This window comes from Biomphalaria glabrata, chromosome 2 (genome assembly GCF_947242115.1).
Source record: "Biomphalaria glabrata chromosome 2, xgBioGlab47.1, whole genome shotgun sequence".
NCBI classification, from domain to species: Eukaryota; Metazoa; Mollusca; class Gastropoda; family Planorbidae; genus Biomphalaria; species Biomphalaria glabrata.
The window spans coordinates 49,590,333-49,613,935 of NC_074712.1; the positions used below are offsets into that span (position 1 = coordinate 49,590,333).

The 23,603-nt window shown below is 36.5% G+C and overlaps 1 protein-coding gene across 1 annotated transcript in view; it reads right to left on the reverse strand.

The window, feature by feature from the left end:
• The window catches only part of LOC106077443 (receptor-type guanylate cyclase Gyc76C-like), a 166,757-nt gene extending 144,847 nt beyond the window's left edge, over positions 1 to 21,910 (reverse strand). The window contains exons 1-2 of the mRNA XM_056021085.1: positions 21,357 to 21,910; positions 3,815 to 5,332 (exon numbers count right to left, since the gene is read on the reverse strand). Of these exons, the coding sequence (XP_055877060.1) occupies positions 3,815 to 4,471 (657 nt within the window). The 5' untranslated portion in view covers positions 4,472 to 5,332; positions 21,357 to 21,910. The remainder of the gene's footprint in view (positions 1 to 3,814; positions 5,333 to 21,356) is intronic.
• Positions 21,911 to 23,603: the final 1,693 nt, after the last annotated feature.

Genomic DNA, 23,603 nt, shown 5'->3' on the forward strand with positions numbered 1-23,603 from the left:
GGATAGAGAGAAAGAGAAAACAAATTTTAATGAAAGAGACAAAAGAGAAAAAGTGAGAGAGAACGAATATCCACAACAGTGACAGAGAACGAATATCCACAACAGTGGCAGAGAACGAACATCCACAACAGTGACAGAGAACGAACATCCACAACAGTGGTACTAAAGAGCAGAGAATATGTTCAAGCAAACACCACGTGACCAAGTGAAATCAAATCTCATTCATCTCAGCCTCACTGGACCATGTACACCAGCTTCAATAGGTCGATACCAAGAGTCTACTTCTGTAAGTTACCAGAAGCATAATTGTCTTTGTCTAGCCAAGAGTCTACTTCTGTAAGTTACCAGAAGCATAATTGTCTTTGTCTAGCCAAGAGTCTACTTCTGTAAGTTACCAGAAGCATAATTGTCTTTGTCTAGCCAAGAGTCTACTTCTGTAAGTTATCAGAAGCATAATTGTCTTTGTCTAGCCAAGAGTCTACTTCTGTAAGTTACCAGAAGCATAATTGTCTTTGTCTAGCCAAGAGTCTACTTCTGTAAGTTACCAGAAGCATAATTGTCTTTGTCTAGCCAAGAGTCTACTTCTGTAAGTTACTAGACGCATAATTGTCTTTGTCTAGCCAAGAGTCTACTTCTGTAAGTTACCAGAAGCATAATTGTCTTTGTCTAGCCAAGAGTCTACTTCTGTAAGTTACCAGAAGCATAATTGTCTTTGTCTAGCCAAGAGTTTACTTCTGTAAGTTACCAGAAGCATAATTGTCTTTGTCTAGCCAAGAGTCTACTTCTGTAAGTTACCAGAAGCATAATTGTCTTTGTCTAGCCAAGAGTCTACTTCTGTAAGTTACCAGAAGCATAATTGTCTTTGTCTAGCCAAGAGTCTACTTCTGTAAGTTACCAGAAGCATAATTGTCTTTGTCTAGCCAAGAGTCTACTTCTGTAAGTTACGAGACGCATAATTGTCTTTGTCTAGCCAAGAGTCTATTGATACGATATTACAGTGTTATTCAAATATTCACGTCGTCTAAAACTGTTAAGAGTTAAGTTTCTCTGAAATAAGTTTTCATGTCAACAGTCTATATAGTATATGATATATAGTCATTATTATTACCAAGTAAATAGTTTTAACTCGATGGTTGTTCTACTCATTGGCTGCCAATATCTGAACGTGTTCAAAGTCATTCATAAAAAGAACATTGACAAAAAATCTACCTGAGCATAGCTTTAGTAACATTAACTGATTGCAGTGCATGATGTGAGAATACTCTCGTCGATTTCCCTGACTGCTATTATAATCTTACTCTAATGCTCTAGGTCCACTGCTTGGTTCACAGACCGAGAACCTCTAACCCGCAATGACTCGCATAGATACGTGCCTCACCTGTCAAAGTTGAAAGGTAAAAACGTGGCTTAGACTGATTTGCTCAATAGATACCATTTAAAAAGACAGTCGAGTTACAAAGTGAAACAAAGAGCATGCTCATATTAAACAAAGAGCATTCTCAGATTCTGAAACAGCATGACACGACATTGAGCATAATGCCATTTTGTCGATGTCCAACCTTTTAATAGCCATTTCTATTTCCCGAGCATGTCACATGACGAATCAGCGCAAACAGTCGTCTAGTTTAATGGAATAGAGACCTTGTACAGTGGTAGAGACGTTTCCTGGTGCCTAATATCACCGCGTTACGGGCTGGATGTGGCCTGATGGTCGTACTTTGAATATCACCGCGTTATGGGCTAGATGTAGCCTGTTGATCCTACTTTAAATATCACCGCGTTACGGGCTGGACTTCGCCTGATGGTCGTACTTTGGAGACTACTACATTAAATAAAAGCTTTGTAGTTCTATACCATGATAGCGTGTGTGAGGATAACTTTAATGTTTCTTTGCTAAATTTGTCATGGTTAAAGGTAATTATTAAAACTAATATCGCCCCCCGCCCAAAAAAAAAAAGAATAATTAAGGATTGTCTACCTGTACGTGTAACGCCTTTATTTCATTAGTTACAATATAGTCCTTTAAAGAAACAGTAATCATTCTTGATTGTTTGGTTTGTTGAGATGATGGTATGGGAGGTAACTTGTTCATGAACTTTATAATTGGCATGAAATTAAGTGACATTTCTAATATCTCTTCTAGTTATTGATATCTAAATGTGACAGACGGACAGACTGACCGCACAATACTAATACCGGCTTCTCCCCTTTTGTGAGCTGTTAAAAAATAAAATGTTCAAACCTGGACTAGAAATCTCTTTAAATCAGCACGATGTTTCTGTTTGACATGACAAACTATTTCTTTATATAAAGGGTAATAACATTTAATGACATGTAGAGAAAAAATTATTTATTCACAACAGTACTACGACCATAATAACATTTCTACTCCACATCCACCAGACAGTTATAGAAATAAGGGAAAACTAGACCAAAAGTGTTTTGGATCTGATGTCACTTGCTAAATACGCAGGTCACATGACACTTCTTGATTAGCCCTTTTTCCCTACAGACTGAATACAAAACTACAATAGACGTACATACAGGAAACCCAAAGTAAAAACACAAGAACGTTTTGGCGCCGAAACAAAGAGACAAACAATAAATACAAAATAAGTTTAGAATTCACGTATCTGTCTGCTGTTGATGTTGTCTATCGAGGCATTCAAGAAATGGTGTAAAAGCGCGGGAAATGGGGAAGAGGCGGTCGGACTAAGATGAATGGGTGAAACAAAGGGAGGGGGGCGGAAGTCGAAAGGTTGATCACCCTCTTATTTTTGTAGGGACGTGTGTCGGTTCTTGATCCTGTGCGGATGGACGGCATGGAAATAAGTTCTTTTTTGTTTTTGTTTCTTATTTCTGTAGACGGCTATTTGTTTGTCACTGCCATGCTGTAAAGCCGTGATGAGTAGATCAATGGTCTGTACTATTAAATACAGACCTGCTTGGTTTCATGATTTCAGATGTCTCTGGGGTATTCCTTGAGACGTGTTTTACCAATGTTTCCAATTTAATTGGCTGAAGGTGTCAAATGATTTACGCTAATTTCCTTTTTTTTGCGTCTTTAAAACAGCCGAAATATTTTATAACTTATAAGTTAACTGTTAATTGTTTGTCTTTTTCCTTTTATTTTTAGTTGATGAAGGCCTCGTGGCCTAATCGTCATGTTTGTTTTTACAAAACTAATACCAACTTACTCTGTTTGGTCAAAAGTGTTGGGACACGTTATTTCTCTAACACCCAATCTCGGATCAAGTGGAACATTTTGCACAACCTTTTTTTGTACCAGTCAAAACAAGATTCAAGATTAAACTTTATATGCCAAGTTATATTTCTGTCGCAACAGATTGTTCAATCGTTTAATTCCTTTACTTAAAATATAACTTTTATCTTGCTTACTTTTCTTGTGCAATTTGAATTACTTACACTACTGAGATGTATATGTGTGTGTGGGGGGGGGGGGAAGGGGCTCTGTCAGACTATGCTGCCCCGGGAGCCAGACACCATCGGTACGCTATTGACACCAGCATCAAGAAAACATTATGTTGTTTGTGTGTAGCCCCTTACCTAACAGCAAATATTTAAACGTTTCAAAAGTACGTTAGAAAGTAAATAAGGCAAAAGGTGCAAAGCATTTTGTTTGGACATTGAAAAAATATAATTTTTTTTAAAAGCATTAATATATACTTACAACAAAAGTCTATAAAACCTACGTGATATAGTATAGACAGTTGTGAGATAATAAAAGACAACCAGCGCCTGTAGACTAAGTTGAGATATAGATTTAGATCGAGACAAACAACTCTAGACTTACGTGCGATAGAATAGGTAAATTCCAAGCTGCTGCCAGCATTGCTTCGTCTGTGCACACGGCAGAGGGTCCTATAAAACCCACGATGCCGTCTCGCCAAAGCTTAGACATCTCGTACAGGGATTGGTTCGTACTCCCAAAAGTATCCCTGAATACGTAAGACACGTTAAATCCCGGGATTATCCTCTTCTCGTTGATTACATCTACGGCGTAGAGCAGGGCGCCGGAGAGGGTTTTCCAGTGGTGTTCGCCCTGCTTGTTCATGTGCGTCTTCTGCACCAGGTACCCCAAGGTCAAGATAGAGCTGTTTCTCGGGGCCACGTGCTTGGCGAAAAAAGGATTAGTTTCTGCCCTTACTGGGTTGATTCTAGCTGGCAGGGCGGCGTCAAACGCTGACATCGCAGGTCCCAGTACGTTGTCGCTAATCTGCGTTGGAATGGGTGTGTTGAGATAAGGCGTGGACTGTGAATGTATGTTGGGTGGAGACGGGTACATTGAATAAGCAATCTGGATGTCTTCATTATAATACAACGCTGTAGTGGGTGTATACGAAGCGTTGCGTCTAGCGTTCTTGCCCTGGACAAAGCGGGGGTCACAAAATGGAGACGTGGCAATGTGGAAGACGATTATCACTGGCCAGAAATTGTGGTGGTCTATCATTTTCTGAAGCTAGTCTTGTCAAAGGTCAACAAAGTGAACGTCTATGTGAAACATTAGCGACCTTATAGTGATCTAGTAGTAACCTAGTTGTGAAATTCTAGTGACAGTAGAAACATTGTGATGACCTTGTAGTTGTTTCTAAATGACCTAGTGGTGATCTAACGGTGAACCAGTATTGATCTTGTAGTGACCTAAGAACGACCTAGTAATAACCTTTTGGGGATCTAGAAATGTCCTTGAGATGACCTGGCAATGACCTTGATGTGATCTAGAAGTGGTTTTGCTGTGACCTTCTAGTGACCTCTTAATGGCTTTCTGGTGACGAGTCCAGTAATGACTGCAAGCGTATGTCACTGTGACACTGGTACGAACATCTTATTCGTTAGGTTTGAGCAAAAAAAGACAAAAATTGCTGAAAGTTAATACAGAAGTAAAGAGAGTGAAAGAAAGAGAGAAAGAGAGAGAAAGAGAAATATCTCTGAATGCTCATAAGGTGGACATGTCACAAAATCTGATTGATTGTCACACTAACTAAGGCTTATCACGACTGAAATCAATCTCTTGTAGCAGGTCTCCAGGTGGGGCAGTGAATATTTTTTTTATAAAAGCATTACTACACAAAAACTGCTGAAAGATTGCCAAGGATCGGACTTATCCCAGCAGGAGCCAGTTGGAGCCGGATTTAAAGGACAAGCTCGACATTCCATTCCCAGGCGACTGACGCAGGACTAACGTGACCAGGCACTATTAGTGCCAGACGCCAATCAGATGTGTCGGCTAAAACAACAGCAACCTACGATTTGGTTCATTGACTCCGTGTGAGTAAAAACTTGATCTTGTTCTCCTGTCTTTCAATGTGACCTACATGAGGAAAACAAACAAAAAAAGAGGTCAGTATACAGTTTACTAAATAAATAAATAAATATGTCTTATCATTATGAATGTTTATATTTATGAAGTTGATGGTCGTTTATTCTTTCTTTTTATTTTTTTTATAAGACAAGATAAGATAAGATAACTTTTATTGATTCAATCAAATGGAAATTCGGTTTGACTACAATTGACAACCTCAGCGTAACTACTATACAATAACAATATAGATGCACATACGAACGACATTCACACACGAAAAACACAGCGCTTTTAAATTAAAGCAGTCATATCAGAGTTTTAGCTGTGTGACCAACTAGCTAGTAATTTTGTTCCCAGAGATGTACATAAACTGTCAAATTTCTAGGAAGATCGTTAAAGTCGTTTCCCTAATAAACTTCCATCCATTTTCCAACATTTGATTATTTAACCCATGAGAATGCAAACTAATAGGATGAATTGTAAAATCAGCTTCTAAAACATGCTTCCCCCAAAAGTCTAGAAGTAGTCTAGACTCTAGACAAATACACCAATAAACTCTACCAAGACAAACAAGACAACAGAGCACCTTAGTTTGTCATGAAATCACGGCAAGTTTGTGCTAACAGAAAGTTCGCCATGGAAAATTAGACACTAAGTCTTCAGGAAGGGAAAGGGAATTATTTTTATTTAGATCCTGTAAGTATCCCTGTGCACCAAGAAATCAGGACCATCTCTAACATAGTTCGTTTCAGTGTATTAAGATTGTGATTGTTATAATCACTGGGCTATATCTTTTTTTTTTCCAATGTTCGAGGTGGAATAACCGACACAATTGATGACACTTCTTCTGACACCATATTAAATAAAATAAATTTAACGCAAATTTCATGAATTACAAAGTAACTTCTCTCTTGGTAAAAGTGTCATGTAACATTTTTTTAAGTGTCTAGTAACGATGGTAACTTAAATGTTCACGGTCACCCAGCAATAACTTTTAAAACGGCACAGAATCTAAAGTCTTTTATTGTTATGAATTTATTTCACGTTTCCACGTCAACTTACGGTATCAATCATGATGACTTATAATCAATCAAGTTGACTTAAACATCGCTGATTTATTTTATGATACATTTATGTTGACCTAACAATCTATCTTGATGATCTAAATATCTATCATGTTGACTTAAAAACATCTATTTTGTTGCCCTAATATCTTAATATCTATCATACTGACTTAAAAACATCTATCATGCTGACTTAAAAACTACTATCATGCTGACTTAAAAACATCCATCTATCATGCTGACTTAAAAACATCCATCTATCATGCTGACTTAAAAACATCCATCTATCATGCTGACTTAAAAACATCCATCTATCATGTTGACTTAAAAACATCTATCATGCTGACTTAAAAACATCTATTTTGTTGCCCTAAACATCTATCATGTTGACTTAAAAACATCTATCATGTTGACTTAAAAACATCTATCATGTTGACTTAAAAACATCTATCATGTTGACTTAAAAACATCTATCATGTTGACTTAAAAACATCTATCATGCTGACTTAAAAACATCTATCTTGTTGACTTAAAAGCCTGTATTCAGGCAAGGACATAGAACGACTGACAAAATAATAAAAACGTCACTTTTTCTTTTCTTTGACCCAATTTCTGCTGGAGTCTACAATAAACCCTGAAACATTGAAAAAGAACCAAATGTAAAGAAAACTAAAGACAAAAAGAAAATCAATGGCTGTCTTAAAGCATCTTTGCACCATCTCAATCGAACGCTTTCAAGCTGGTGAATTAGCTTCTGCATGTTAGGTAAATACAGCCCCCAGGGAACTGGCGTTTCTTAAGGCTTGCAAGATAATAGCAACGTGCGTCTTGTCCGGCAAGACTAATTTAGACAATAGTTGCATTTAGTGGGAAGAAAGTAGTCAACCAGAAACAAGTGACGGGCGATTACAAATGTCTTTTTCTTTCAAACCAATGAAATCGAAGTTGAATGTACTTCTGTCAGTATCGATTGATTGATTACTGGAGACTTCCGCTTTGAAGAAATAACGTAATGTCTTGATGGTTGATTATTTCTTGATGAATCTCGTTAGAAACTTTGCTTTGAAAACTAAGTATCAGGCTCGTAGTTTCAGTTACACTGCATACAGATAATTATGTCCATTGTCCTTCTATTAACACTATTAAGACAGGGATTTTGAATTTCGGGAAATTTTAGGGCGCGACTGAGTCCACCCAACTCTAATGGGTACTTGACTTTAGTTGGGGAAAGTAACGTCGGTTGGTCATTGTGCTGACCACATGACACCAGGTCGTTAACCGTTGGCAAAAGAAGCAGATGACCTTAGCATCATCTGCCCTATAGATTTCAAGGTCTTAAAGGGGAACTATTAACATCTAGTTGCTATTTGGTTCCGCGTGTTTGTACTATCGTAAAGTAGATCTAGCGTCGAGGTAGCGTGATTATTAAAATGTCACATTTGTCCTATCGTAAAGTTCATCTAGCGTCGAGGTAGCGTGATTCTTAAAATGTCACATTTGTCCTATCGTAAAGTAGATCTAGCGTCGAGGTAGCGTGATTCTTAAAATGCCACATTAGTCCTATCGTAAAGTAGATCTAGCGTCGAGTTAGCGTGACTCTTAAAATGTCACATTTCTGTTAATGAAGTGTTCTATTTGGAGGATATATTCTTGAAAAAAAAATTGTCGCAAGATGGTCATTAAATAGAAGAGAAGATAATAAACACAAATGTCATCTGATCTTAAGTGGTCTTTCTAAGTCATCTCATTTAATGTAGGGTCATCTAATGTCAACTCGTTTAAAAGAAGTTATTTAATGATGAGAATTGAAAGAACTACTGTGACCTACCAGCTCTAATCATGGCCAAGTTTTGATGGCCAGGTTAAAAGTAAGCTGATCAGATACAATTTTTTAAAACTAAGAATTGAGCCTATGATATTTCAGTCTAATGCACAGAGAACTTGCCCCACTATTTTTAGCGGCCCCCGAAATTAAACTATATCTTCTCAATCATTAGTTCATTGAATACATATGAATATTAACAATGTAATAATGATAAGATTATTGTACGCTTTTATCTCCGTATTATGATCATAACGTACTGTTCCAAGCTCCAACAAGAAAATTGTCTTATTATAGTGATTAGGAAAGAATGTATGGCTTATTTACCAATTTACACTAGTCATAGAAATACTAATCAGACTTGGTACAATGTTCCATCGTCTCTAATATCAACATTTTGTTTGTACTATCCAATTCGTGAGTTCATGAGTTCAAAAAATCTTTTTTTCCCCTCACACGTCAGGACTTCAAGTGTAAACAGCATTACCACTGGACTCAATGCATAATTGTTTGAAGATGGGGGAACAGCGAAATGACACATTCACAGACTTGACATAGACTAAGGCCAACGACCGACTTCATTCTAGAGTAAAACACGTCTGAATATTGTTTTTGTCGACTAAACCAAGACACCACAGAAGATTTAGATAGCTCTTTTAGGAGGGGGAGAAGAACCGCTGGGGGGTGGGGGAGTGTGACCTAAGGACATGAGATGAAAATGCAGTTTATAACCAAATTTGAATAAGAGGGAATGTTGAACCACGTGGTTTAGTATGACCAATCAGATCGCTGAAAGAATTAAGAAAAAAGAACCGAGTGCCCTGATTTCATAATCCTCCCCCCACCCCCGAGGTTTTTGAAAAATAAAAAAATTGAGGTCAAATACATTTGTTCACAAGCTAGATCGTCCACCCCTACCCCACCCTATCTACAATTGAAATAAAATATTCATTTTTTTATTGTTCCGTAAAAAATTGGTTTAAACTGTGTGGAGATACTTTTCTTGACCAGAGGATTGTGATTGAAGTCTCTTTTGTGAATGAAAATATATCAATGCATAGTTTGCTGCTATTCTAAACGCTTAAATTCCACATCATCTTTTGGCAGTCAAATAATATCTCCTTATAAAGTAGCAAGAGGGAAGGGGAATACTTATAAGGGAGTGAGGGAAATACTTAAGAGGGTGGGAGGGACATTTTTATAAGGGATGGAGGGGAATGCTTATAAGGGAGGAAGGGAAATACTTATAAGGGAGGGAGGGAAATACTTATAAGGGTGAGAGGGACATTTTTATAAGTGAGGGAGGGGAATGCTTATAAGGGAGGAAGGGAAATACTTATAAGGGAGGGAGGGAAATACTTATAGGCTGCGAGATTGTCAAAACCGTCAATGGATGAAAAAGCCGCTGCCGTCTCAAGACACCTTTATGGAGGTAGACCTTAAATAGTACATGTAAACACATGTTGTTGTAATATACATTTGATAGCATTGGTTTTATATACTTCTGGTTGCAAAATAAGCTATCTAACCGCAGCAGCCGCCACTGAAAACGTTGTCGATCCGATAGATCTTCTCACCCTAAGACACTCTAAAGTTCTGTATATCTCACTAAATAATGAAGGTGCAGACCCACGGCCCTATTGATACTAAATCGTTGGTTCTGTATATCTCACTAAATAATGAAGGTGCAGACCCACGGCCCTATTGATACTAAATCGTTGGTTCTGTATATCTCACTAAATAATGAAGGTGCAGACCCACGGCCCTATTGATACTAAATCGTTGGTTCTGTATATCTCACTAAATAATGAAGGTGCAGACCCACGGCCCTATTGATACTAAATCGTTGGTTCTGTATATCTCACTAAATAATGAAGGTGCAGACCCACGGCCCTATTAATACTAAATCGTTGGTTCTGTATATCTCACTAAATAATGAAGGTGCAGACCCACGGCCCTATTGATACTAAATCGTTGGTTCTGTATATCTCACTAAATAATGAAGGTGCAGACCCACGGCCCTATTGATACTAAATCGTTGGTTCTGTATATCTCACTAAATGTTGAAGGTGCAGACCTTAAGCCTATTGATACTAAATCGTTGGTTTGTAGCCCAGACAGCTTATACAACTAAACCTTTGGAGGCGTATTCTATTCTTAGTCTAGAACTTAAAATAAAATTGAATAAACTTCTTTTCAAACCAAATGCAATATAACTATTATTTTAAAAGTACGTACATCTTTCAACTTCAATATAGTTGTATGTAGAAACACAAGTTCAAAACGATACTTTAACCATTTGAAACTAAATATAGCTCTAAAATATTTTTTTTATCAATCGTCTCTTTCTCATTCCCCTCTCTCCAAACCTTTTTATTCACTTAAACCTTGTCATTTTGTCAGAATGTATTCAGCTTGCACAACCAAACACTCACCTCCCCCTCCCTTTACTGATGGTTAGATCAGAAACAAACACATGTAGTCCATAACACCAATCACGACGTTCCTTGTCTAATATATATCTCCATGTTTTAGTTTAGAGAGAGTGTTCCATAAGGTCGTAACAATAAATGTGACGTGAATGTCGTGATAGAAAAGCTTAGATATCAAGTCCCCAGTGGATTGACGGTGGAATGTTTCTGAGCATCCATAAGTCGATCATCAATAGGAAGTCGAGAACTGAGTTTAATGAGTTGTATCCATAATTATACGTAGGTATCTATAGATAGATAGATAGATAGACAGACAGACAGACAGACAGATAGATAGATAGATAGATAGATAGATAGATGTAGATAGATCAAATAAGATAAGTTAAGATAAGATAGATAGATAGATAGATAGATAGATAGATAGATAGATAGATAGATAGATAGATAGATAGATAGATAGACCAATGAATAGATAGATAGATAGATAGATAGATAGATAGATAGATAGATAGATAGATAGATAGATAGATAGATAGATAGATAGATAGACCAATGAATAGATAGATAGATAGATAGATAGTGCGGCGCTAGAAAGTGAAACGTTTCGTATACAGAAGTCAAATTTGACTATCTCTTGACTGTATGAGTGTATCAGATGTTTAAAGACTGGTATCGTAGTGTTACAGCCATGCAATTTATCACACATCACTGAATAATATTATCACATCCTTCTTGGCACTATTTTCCACGAGATTCCAAAACATTTATTTAAAACAGTATTCTAGTTGACAGACTTATAGTATGGTACCGCAAAGCCCTAATTATTTTCTTGCTCGTAACCTAAATGTGGATCCTCATGTAAGTTGCTTAAATTGAACACAGAAGACTCCAAATCCAAATTATTCCATTAATTTTCTAGACTTATATTTCAACATCATAGTTTATCAAAGGCGAGTAAGACGACTTTCAACTTGATCTATAAATAACAATTCGACCAGGAACAAATAAAAACCCAGAACTAGCCACCAGAAACACGATGAATGTTATTTAAACTATTTACCCCTCGATATATACCTACAAATTGATACTGGCTTTGGAAACATATTATTTTCCTATGATCTTATGCGAGCACGACTTAGCTACATATCAATGGGCTCCTAAAGGCAGCATGGAAGCCTTCTCCACATACCCCCTCAACCTCCCCCTACTGGTCCACAAAAGAGATTGGCAAATAGCGTACTGAGTTCTGAGCAAAGTGTAAGCATAAAAGATGCGCAATATTATTTTTTTTTATGAAACGGTAATTCCCTATCTCTAAAAATATAGATGAAGTACAAGAAGAAAAAAAAAACTTCTGTCACTCTGGCTGTCACTCAGGATGTTCCATCTCTTTTTTAATTCTTTTATTCCACTAAGAGGCTTACGTTAGTCTGACTTTGGTCTTCTATCTGAATATTAACACAAAATATAGTGAAACCCAGAGACAATTTCTTTTACAGCCATCAATCTGGAAAGTATTAGATCTATTAGTGTCTCTAAAAACAATGTTCTCAAATAAACATTCAAGAAACTCCTTACTCATTTTGAAACAATGTTTTTATGCTATTTATTGAGGCCAATTAACCTATTCATCATTGCGAAAGCATATAAAATATTAATATTATATCGAATTATAATAAACAAAGATTATCTAAATCAAATTTTGACCATTGATAAACTTGACCATGGAGCCACCACGCGATGGATAAGCAACGCCTTACAGTGTGTGGCTTCTCTATCCTGCCTGTGTTAGGACGCACATCATTTCCATTTCTGACTGTAGGTCTAAAACAAAAACAAAAAATTGTTTCTTTGCTGCGGCGTTTCTAGTTTTTATTTCCAAAACGTCCTCTTCGACCGGGCGACATGTCCAATTATCTGGCTGTGTATGGCTTCACAGTGAATATACACTGGAGGGAACACGAAGAAAGGGACGTCCAATGGAAAGTTGTCTGGACAACGTAAAAGAATGGACGGGCCCAGTGTCGTAGTTTGAATTTTGCCATCATTTTGGGCTCGCGAGGGGGGGGGGGATGACCTCTTAAGGGGCACTTACATTTTGACTAGGGGTGCACCGGATAGTCCCTCCGGCTCCGGCTTCTGCCGAATATCCGGCATTTTTTACTATCCGGTGCTATTCGGCTCCGGTCGGATATCACTACCGGATAGTAAACCGGATAGTAAAAAATACACCTATTTAATATGCATAATATGGACCTCGTTCCATTACTGTCTGTTATAGAATGTATTAATGCTTATATGAAAACAAAATAATGTGCTTAAAAATAGAGCCATTATGAATATGCACCAAACATCGTTTATAAAAAGACAAGGCATGTTAATAACTTAATATAAATAGAGATGAAACTTTACATCATAAATGCGCTTTACATACAGAGCAGCAATGGCTGGCACTTTTTTCAATTTGTCTTGACCTTTGAGTAAGTTAGTTAACATGTTAAAATGCTACATTCCTTGACTACGTCATGCTGACCAGACGTCTGTCTAGCTGTGTGGGTATATCTCCAGAGGTAGAGATGAACAACTCCCACCCCCTTTTATTTGTTTAGTCCATCACATTGAGTTTATTTATAGGCAGGTAACCACAAGTTAAATACGATGGACGTAGGTTTAATGTCAGCGTATTGACACTCTCTAGTAGTCACACCTTTCGAGGGAACTGAGTTTGTTTACTTAGTAGTTAATCTTTATTGGGGGGGGGGGCTGAACTACAAGAGCCACAGGTATATTTCTAGATGAACATCTCCCTCCCCCTTTTATTTGTTTAGCCCATCACATTGAGTTCATTGATTGACAGGTGAACCCAAGTCAGATACGATGGACTTAAGCACTCTCTAGAGGTCACACGAGGGAACTAGGTTTGTTATTGGGGGTTGGACTAGACTTTACATTATAAATTCGTATTACATACGTAGCAGCGATGTCTGGCACACTTTAAAAGCTTGTCTTGACCTTTGAGTGGTCTAGTAACCATGTAGTATTTCTTAACTATGTCAAGCTGATTGTCTAGATGTGCGGGTATATCTCCAGAGGTAGAGATGAGCTACCCCCACCTCCTTTTGTTTGTTTAGTCCATAACATTGAGTTCCCAGATAGGCAGCTGACCACATTAAGCCAGATGTCAACGTGTTGACACTTTCTAGAGGTCACATCTTATGAGGGAACTGAGTTTGTTTACTTGGAGAAGAATTTTTATTAGGGGCGGGACTACAAGCCAAATCTCCATAAGGTTACTCTGGTATGAGTGTGTTTATTATGAGATAGGTTGTCAATCAAGGGTCTGGACCACAACCCACACCTTTTATACTATTGGAAGGGACAATAAGTTTGTTTACTTAAAGTCTCAATTAGGAGGCTGGACTACAAGCCAAACAGACACTGACCAGGGGTATCTTTAAAGGGAGGGCTCAAGAGACTCAACACGCTCAACTTCTTATTTGTTTAATCCATGACAATGTTTTGATAGACATTGACCATTCTTAAGCCAAAATGGATTAACGCAGATTGTTGAGAAATATTGACACTGTCTAGAGGTGACTAGTTAATGAGACTAAGTTTGTTTACTTGGAGAGAAATGTCATTTAGGGCGCTGAACACACGTTCGTTGCACAATAAAATAAAACAAATATGTGCATGTGTGCGTGTATGTATTTTTTCCCCTTGTATTAAAACTTTTAGAAAGAAAACTAATATCATTGTTTTAATCTATTGACTTAATATACAAAGGAAAACCTTACAGTAACATTTAACATCGCAGAAAATAAATTGATCTAAAGCACCACAATTAGATCTAGCAAACAAAGAAAAAAATATGCTGGAATATTAAGAAACACTTGACCTCTGTAACTAAGGTACAGATATAATTTATCTATAGGCCTATGCTTGACTGACCATGCCAATGTGTTAACTTTTTTCGCCTGCACACTAAACACTATTGCGAATGCCCAAGAACAAAAACGCGTGATGGTCAACACCATCATCTATACACACTACACTAGGACTACATGTGTAGGCTCACTACGTCTATCTGACCAGATTGTTACTATCAGTCGAACACAGAGTCTATTTATGTTTTTTTTTGGTACGGAGGGTGTGAATGAGTTTTTTTTTTCTTCTATAGTTGATTTTCCTGATTTTCTTAGATCTATATAACAGTAGATCTAAACATAGATATCAATAATAGGCTACAGACTACAGTTAAATCTATGCTTCGCAACATTTAAGGCTCAGGCTATGAGTAGGTATAATAGATGTTCCTGCTGTTAATAAAATATCGTTTGCAGCAAATGGATTAATAAATATATGACCTACTACGCTTCAGATTCCAACTATTAACTAACAGCTATCAGTATTAAGCCCTTGAAACCAGAACCAGAATCAGTCTTTGGACTTAAAATTACAAGTCTGATGACCAGTTGTTGGTCAGAAATTCTTGAACACATACATCCAACCACCATGCAAGCCAGATGAGAGATTTACATTAGTAACTAGCTAAATATATACTAACATATTTTACATTGACCCTCCAACACACATCCTTTATGGTTGGTGGCCTCGTACATGCTACACAGATTAATTTTTGTTTATAAATACTGTTAAGCTTGAATAAATCAATCAGTAACAGAGTTTAAAACAATAAGGTAAATAAAAGGAAAAAAAATAATACCAACAAATATAGGTACGTTATTTAACAGTTTCGTAAAATGCTCAGCAATACAAGCTATTTACAAGACACTTAGGTATTCGGCTCCGGCTCCGGCCCCGGCCGAATATCAAATTTTACTATCCGGTCATATCCGGCTCCGGCCGGATATCAAAAAGTACTATCCGGTGCACCCCTAATTTTGACATTTCGACATTATGACATGAGCTAATTGGGTAAAATATAATATTTAATGTAAAAAAAAAATTCAAACATTCATTTTGGGCGGTGCTGATATCTCTCAGTATCTACGTTAAATCCTCTCTCCATTCTAGTGAACTTCTGAAAAGTGTCAACAATATACATATTTATTAATTAATGTATTGTTCAGTTATCCATCTAGAGCTATCATTTATTTCGGGCTAACGGAACTAAGGCATTTGGCAGGACTGTGTAATGATTTAGTTCGAAGACATCCAACTTCCACAATATACGTATTCATTGACTCACAGAGTTGAAAAAAGAAGTTTAAATTTCTCATTTATGAACTAAGTTAAATTAATTATTATTACAATTATGTCCAGGCTTTCATTGTAACTATAGAAATATCGAAAGTACAATTAACACACACACATACACTATACATAACACAAGAGACATGACTGACTGACAGTCTGTGACTAAGACAGAGGCGAACTGGGTGTCAAAATCGGTCCGGGCATTTTTTTGTTATACCATTCGGCCCATCACATCACATCACATCACATCACATCACATCACATCACATCACATCACATGATGGGTATCAATTCTAGTTCTACATGTCCTAAAATTCATTTTGTTCAGTTTGATAATGTAACGATAACTTAGCGCATGCATACTCTATATCTTAATAAGAACTATAGGCCTTACGCTGTTTTTTAATAGCTATGTGTGTAGGTCCTTAAAATATGAAGCCTACTAGTAGCACATTCTACAGGTGTAGATTAAATTAGCATTACACTGTTGAGTCTGTTAAAGGTTGTTGTTTTTAGACACGACACTCAGAGGGCTACTTGCACAACAGAATACTATAAAATATATGTAACAATTTAATACTTTCTATAATGGCATTCATGAGGCCCTTTAGCTGGCCCTACCGGCCCAATCGTGTACCGGCCCGAACGCCCATATAGCCAGTCCGCCTCTGGACTAAGATCACATTTGACGCCCAATTAGAGGAGATTACTTCTGCATGTCAATGTTAGCCAGGGAGAGTGCAGTCCCCTTAGATGTCAAGTCCCGGAAATAAATAACTCTAATCATTTGGTTGCTCAGTGTCTTCAATAGAAGAAAATTAATTAATTTGATTTCAATTTTGGCCACAAAATAATGAATTATAAAATGTGACAATAAAATATTTTTTGTGAAATAATTTTCTTGCTTCTGAGAGCCTGGATGTTTAACGTCTAGATGGTCACTTAAGTTGATTCATTAGGCCAGACTTCCGCCGGTGTTGTTAATCACCAGGGAGATTTGATTGTCGTCTCCACTAGAACTGACCTGTCTTATGTTCATAGCATGTTCGTTGTTCTGTCTCCATCCATCATCCCAGGGGGCATCAAGTCTGAGTTATTCATGGAACAGACACAAGTCATGTATTCAATGGCATGGGACTTGTAGATTTGATCCAATGAAAGTCAAAGACAAGTGGATATTTATGAAACGAAACTTACCACGAGAATGTGTGGCTATCACAACGGCGTCAAACCACACTGTTGTGTACATTTTAGCCTATGTATAACACATACACACACACACAAAGACACACACACACAAAGGCACACACAAGTGACTGATCGTGGTATTCTGTTCCACTAGTATTTAATTGAGGAATGTTTTCATGGCCAAGATTACAAATCTATTTGTTCCCTACGGCATTCAGACTCAAAAGGTTACTACGCACTAATTGCAGCTCTCTGGGATTTGAAGTAAATTTCTCCTTTCGTATTGTTTCGTTAGAGAGAAGCTTGACACTTTAACAGAAGCTTCACATAAACACTACGTTTAAATGGTCATACGTTATAGCTACTAGATAACATAGTAAATGTTCAGCAATAGATGTCACGAGTAAATAAGTTAAAATGTAGGCTGTATACCAGTTGTCAGTTAGTCACATAGTGTAAGAAAAACAAAATTAAATAAAATAAAATAAAAAGTTAGGTATCTTTCAGACCATGCGATATATAGGGCAGGTGATGTAAAGCGTATTTGTTTGTTTGCCGACGGTTAACGAGGATACCATGTGGCTAGCAAAACTACCGACAGCCTTTACTTCTCAAACTAATGTCAGGCACCCAATAGAGTTGAGTGGACTCGGGAGTGTTCTCAAAATCTCAAAAGTTTAAAATCACAGTCTGCACTGGGATTTAAACCCAAGACGCTCGATTCGGAAAAACCACAGACAAATCATTAGCTGACTTTTTATGCTGTTGGAAGATTAGAGAATTCAACACGAGAGTCTCAGTAATAATTTTCAGAAATAAGTGTCAGTAATAAGTCTCAGTATTAAGTGTCAGTAATAAGTCTCAGTAATAAGTCTCAGTATTAAGTGTCAGTAATAAGTCTCAGTATTAAGTGTCAGTAATAAGTCTCAGTAATAAGTCTCAGTAATAGGTCTCAGTAATAAGCCTCAGTAATGTCTCAGTAATAGGTCTCAGTAATAAGCTCAGTAATAAGTCTCAGTAATAAGTCTCAGTAATAAGTCTCAGTAATAGGTTTCAGTAATAAGCCTCAGTAATAAGTCTCAGTAATAAGTCTCAGTAATAGGTCTCAGTAATAAGCCTCAGTAATAAGTCTCAGTAATAGGTCTCAGTAATAAGTCTCAGTAATAAGTCTCAGTAATAGGTCTCAGTAATAAGCCCCAGTAATGTCTCAGTAATAGGTCTCAGTAATAAGCCTCAGTAATAGGTCTCAGTAATAAGTCTCAGTAATAAGTCTCAGTAATAGGTCTCAGTAATAAGCCTCAGTAATGTCTCAGTAATAAGTCTCAGTAATAAGTCTCAGTAATAGGTCTCAGTAATAAGCCTCAGTAATAAGTCTCAGTAATAGGTCTCTGTAATAAGTCTCAGTAATAAGTCTCAGTAATAAGTCTCAGTAATAGGTCTCAGTAATAAGCCTCAGTAATAAGTCTCAGTAATAGGTCTCAGTAATAAGTCTCAGTAATAAGTCTCAGTAATAGGTCTCAGTAATAAGCCTCAGTAATGTCTCAGTAATAGGTCTCAGTAATAAGCCTCAGTAATAGGTCTCAGTAATAAGTCTCAGTAATAAGTCTCAGTAATAGGTCTCCGTAATAAGTCTCAGTAATAAGTCTCAGTAATAAGTCTCAGTAATAGGTCTCAGTAATAAGTCTCAGTAATAAGTCTCAGTAATAAGTGTCAGTAATAAGTCTCAGTAAAAGTGTCAGTAATAAGTGTCAGTAGCAAGTCTCAGTAATAAGTGTCAGTAGTAAGTCTCAGTAAGACCCAACACATGCGTATCATAATCCACAAAGTAGAAGTAGAAATGGACATTCAACTACACCGAAGACTTTGAAAGTTTCAGTTCAACTGAGTCTATTTAAGATACTCAACATACTCTCTATAACCAGACACTTAAATAAATAAATTGAAAATAAATCGAAATGCTGCTACACTTCATCCCAGTTTTCTCATTGCAGTAACCTGTGTTGACATATTTTCTATTTATAGATTTAAGACTCGCCTATACACCTGTTTTAATTAACAGAAATTTATTTCGTTCCGTGAGCAATGTTTTGGTGAAATACGTTAAAATCAACAAAATAAACAAGCGAAATACACACACACATACAATACTTAAAAAAAAAACAAAGCTTATATTAATGAATCAATTAGTTTGGATCAGTCATGTAAGTAAATTTGTAATAGATCTAGACTAACAACAATAGGATAGGATAATAAGATAAGATAAATTTTATTGGTCCAAACAAATTGAAATTCAGTTTGACTACATTGACCACCTCAGCGTAACTAGTATAAGAAGATGAAAATAGGAACAACATGCACACACGAAACACATACACACTCACTACCAGTGACGACAGATGACCTTGAAACACTCTAGGACATAGAAGTTTATAAATCTTCCTATTTTAGTCCTAATGGAAAGGAGACGACCACTTCGTTCAGATCTGATGTAACAGTGGTTTAATGGGTGCAGGTTGTCTTTAAGGATCGCGTGTGTTTTGGAAAGACAGCGTTCATGAATACGTTATTTTGTGCGATTAGAAATATTTTTACCAATAGTTTTTGTTTAGCTTTCTCAGTGCGCTATGATGCTATCATTTGTCTTGACAAGTTAGAAAGAGGTCGGGGTGGGGGGTGTAGAAAGAATGTAGTATCTGGTTGATCGGTTATTTAAATGTATTTATATATATATAAAAAAGTGAACAACCTAAATTCGAACTCGATGGCTAAGGTTTCCTCAGCCTCCTAGAGCCAACACTCTAACCACTGTGCCTGGGAGCTGCTTATGAAAATAAGGCTTTATAGTTTTCTTTCTACAAACAATAAAGGGGACTAATTCAACTTGTACCACCTTATCAGTCAAGTGCAATTTCTTTCCCTTGTTCAAGATACCAAATATAATAATTAATTATCAATAGTTAATTAATTGTTTTTTTGTTTTAATTGTGTTGTGCATGTAATAGAAATAATTGTGCAAAATGTCAGCTTGATAGGGTGTGGGAGAAATAACGTGTACAAACTTTGTACCAGACAGACAGATGATATAAGCTTTGTAGAAAGAGCAAGAAATGAAGGAATGCGGGCATCGATTTCTTTTGTTTTTTAAGATGGTAAAGATGTCAAATAAAAGCAAAGGGACTTTCACTCATTGTTATTTGTAGTAAGTTATTTTTAATTAACAGATAGTTAATCAGATCAAATCTCAAATGTGATTGCTAATCTAACTATTTGTACAACATCGTATTGTTTATTGAAGAGTCAGTTTGCTGTAATGAAGCTGCATACATATTAAGATTCTTAAAAAAAAAAACATGCATATACATTTTTTTGGATCTAAATCTAACAGACACTAGGGCCACTCGTGATTTCTAGCGTCTGCCTGGATGAGCCCGAATTACGGCAGGAGACCATGAATTGACTGGCCGAGTGGTTGAGTGCATGTTGAAGTCTCGGTGTAGACAATGTGGCTTTACAATTAGGGTGTACGTGTTGTTGTGTTTTTTAAAGCCTATTTATTTATTGGTGCTATTTATTATTGGCATCTTTAGGTTTCATAACCAAACTTTAGTTATGACTTATTTTAAATGTAAATACATTTTATAATGTTCTATGTTGACTAAATTCAAACGTAATATTGCCTTCTGGTTTTCAAAGAAAACGTTCAAACCTTCAATATATTTTGACTTTATTGGAATCTTCAGGTTTCTTAGACAAACTTTATTTTATGACTTAGTATAAAGTTATAAACACTTAATTATGAATTATTCTGAATATGTGTTACAATCTTCTAATGTCTAATCTTAGTCTTTAGGGTTGTATTGACCAGAAGAATGCTTGAGTATTTCTGTGCGCGGAGTGTTACTTTACCTGAGCTCGGGTTGACAGACGTACATATCAAGACCTACACAAGATTGAAGTAACACAGAGTACAAAAACTCAACTGACGTAGATATGATACTAATGTTTCAGTCAGAACTGGAAAGGTCTAGTCTCCGTCACTATATCGATGAAGATCTTACTCCTATGTAGCCTAGCCTCAACTGTCTTTATTTGTCTCTAAGCCACAGACTCGCTTTGAATTAATGTCGTCATAGATGTGCGTTTACTCAAGTGCGTCTCTACACTATCAAACTTATGATTTATACAGAAAACATTAACATTTTTAACATATTTGACTTAGAGACGTGTTAAACATACATCACCATGCAAACAAAACATGTAATACACTTAACTTTAAAGACTTGTTTGGACGTAAAGTATTCACTTACTTTGTCACAAATCGTATCTAAAAGATAAACTCCTATCAGCCAGAAAGAATGAACTACTCCGTATAGGAATACAGTACATGTCGTCTAGCAATAGTGCTCTAGGTTCAAGTGACAACAAAGTCACGAGATAAGCCGTGCCAACCTCACTGAAACTAGAGCACTAACAGGGGTGTCAGCATGACACAGCCCGAAAGTCGTTCATCTGGACTCGAGTAGATGATCACACCCGACAATCAAGAGGGACTCATTAATTAGCAATTCTCTCACACCGGCTGTGGACACAGCACACTTGTAAGCATAGTCTTGGTATTCATTTATTTCACATTTAATAAAGCAGCGTAATATTAAACTGGATGACACGCACCGCTGAACATTATAAAAAAAAATTATAATAATAATAAATGTATTAAAAACTTATTTTTTGTAACCGTAACATAAAACAGACTTTTTAAAAAATGATCTCTAAACGTATCCCTTCTACCTCTCCCAAGCACACTTCACATTTCTGTTGTTGAAATACTCAGCCGCGTGATATACATTTAGAGAGTGGCCACGTCCACATCTTAAATTCTCTCCCCATGACTGGCACTGTTGAGTTGTGTGCCCGGCGCAGCGGTACGATGGTGAGTCTACGTACAACACTGTACAACTGGAAGATAGTCTCCCCTTGCTGACAGTAGGAAAAACTAGTACAAATTTCATTACGCGTGTGTCCTCGGTTAGGATTGAAAATCATCAGAAATACTGCTCACATGATTTCCAGGATATAATTTTACTTTAAAAAAAATATTAATAAAAATACTTTTTTTTTCAAAACATAGCTTATATATATATCAATTAGTTTGGATCAGTCGTGTAATTAAATTTGTAATAGATCTAGACTAAAATAGATTAAAAAAAAACAACATTTATGAAAATTTTAAAAAAGGGGGAAACGACCTGAATTTAATCGCATAGCTCAAGCCTTCTAGGGCTTCTCAAGCCAACACGGTAACCACTCTGCTAGTGGAGAGCTTATGAATAAGGAATATTGTATAGTTTTCTATTGTTTCTAAAGTCTCTTTCTATTTTTTCAGGTTTGTGTTCACTAAGACTTAGAAGACGACCTATTAAGGGGGCTAAATCAGCTTATACAACTTCAGTCAGTTACAATTTCTTTCCCTTATTTGAGATACTAAAAAAAATTATTATTTACCAATAATTTTTTTAATGATTCTTGTGTTGTCAGGTAAAAGAAATAATTGTTCAAAATTTCAGCTTGATCCGAGTTTGGGTGTGGGAGAAATAAATTGTAAAAAGTTTTTACCAGACAGACAGACAGACAGAGTTGATAGAAGCTTTGTAATAAGGATTTATAAATGTACAGTATAATAATAACGGGCAATGGGAAACCGTCTCTATAAAACAAAGTAAATTAAAAATGGGAACTTTAAATGAGATTTTCTGGACCATGAGATGTGGCAACACAACAGCACGAATAGGTTTATAGTTCTAGTAAGAAGCCATTTAAAATCATGTACGCTGACTGTTGGGGCCGCTTTTATATTTGTACGTTTCGGAGGTTCCTTCAATATTCATAAGCAGGCCTACTACGTCCTAACCCAAATCTCCTGCAGGACGGCAAGGGATAAGAGCGGCCCGAGACCCCCTGAAACAGACAAGACTTGCCAACGCCCACAGCTTGAAAAAAAGTTACATAAATGATAATAAATGCATAGTCTATAATTAAAAAAGGGAAAACAACATTTTGTTGAAGGAGTGTATTTATTGAAAGTGTAACTTTTGTTACAAAATAAAATTGAATAAAAATTAATGGCGCAATAAGATTTTATGAAATTTTGTATGTCCGGCTCAATTGTTTGTAAATAGCAATCGCTAATCTCAGCGAGCTCAAATTTCTAGAGTCCGATTTCTGTTATTTGTTGAGGTCCACGTTGTACCAAATTAGAAGACGCGAAGGCAGCCAACAACTTCTGTACAACGACCCATAATGGAGGTTATACTATTGGAATATGTTTTTGAAACCAGAATTTGTGGCCTCCTCCTTGTTCAAATATTGGTTTTAATCTCCTCGTTTGTTTTTATGTTATTTATTTATTTATTTATTTTTTTTTTTTGGGGGGGGGGGGAATATTTCAATAAGCTTCTCCTTTATTAGGGTGGAATCATCTGTGATTAGAATCTGAGTTTTTTACTCGCTAAAGTGTTCAATACCTAGTCGGGAATATCCGAGTGAAGAATGCCTTC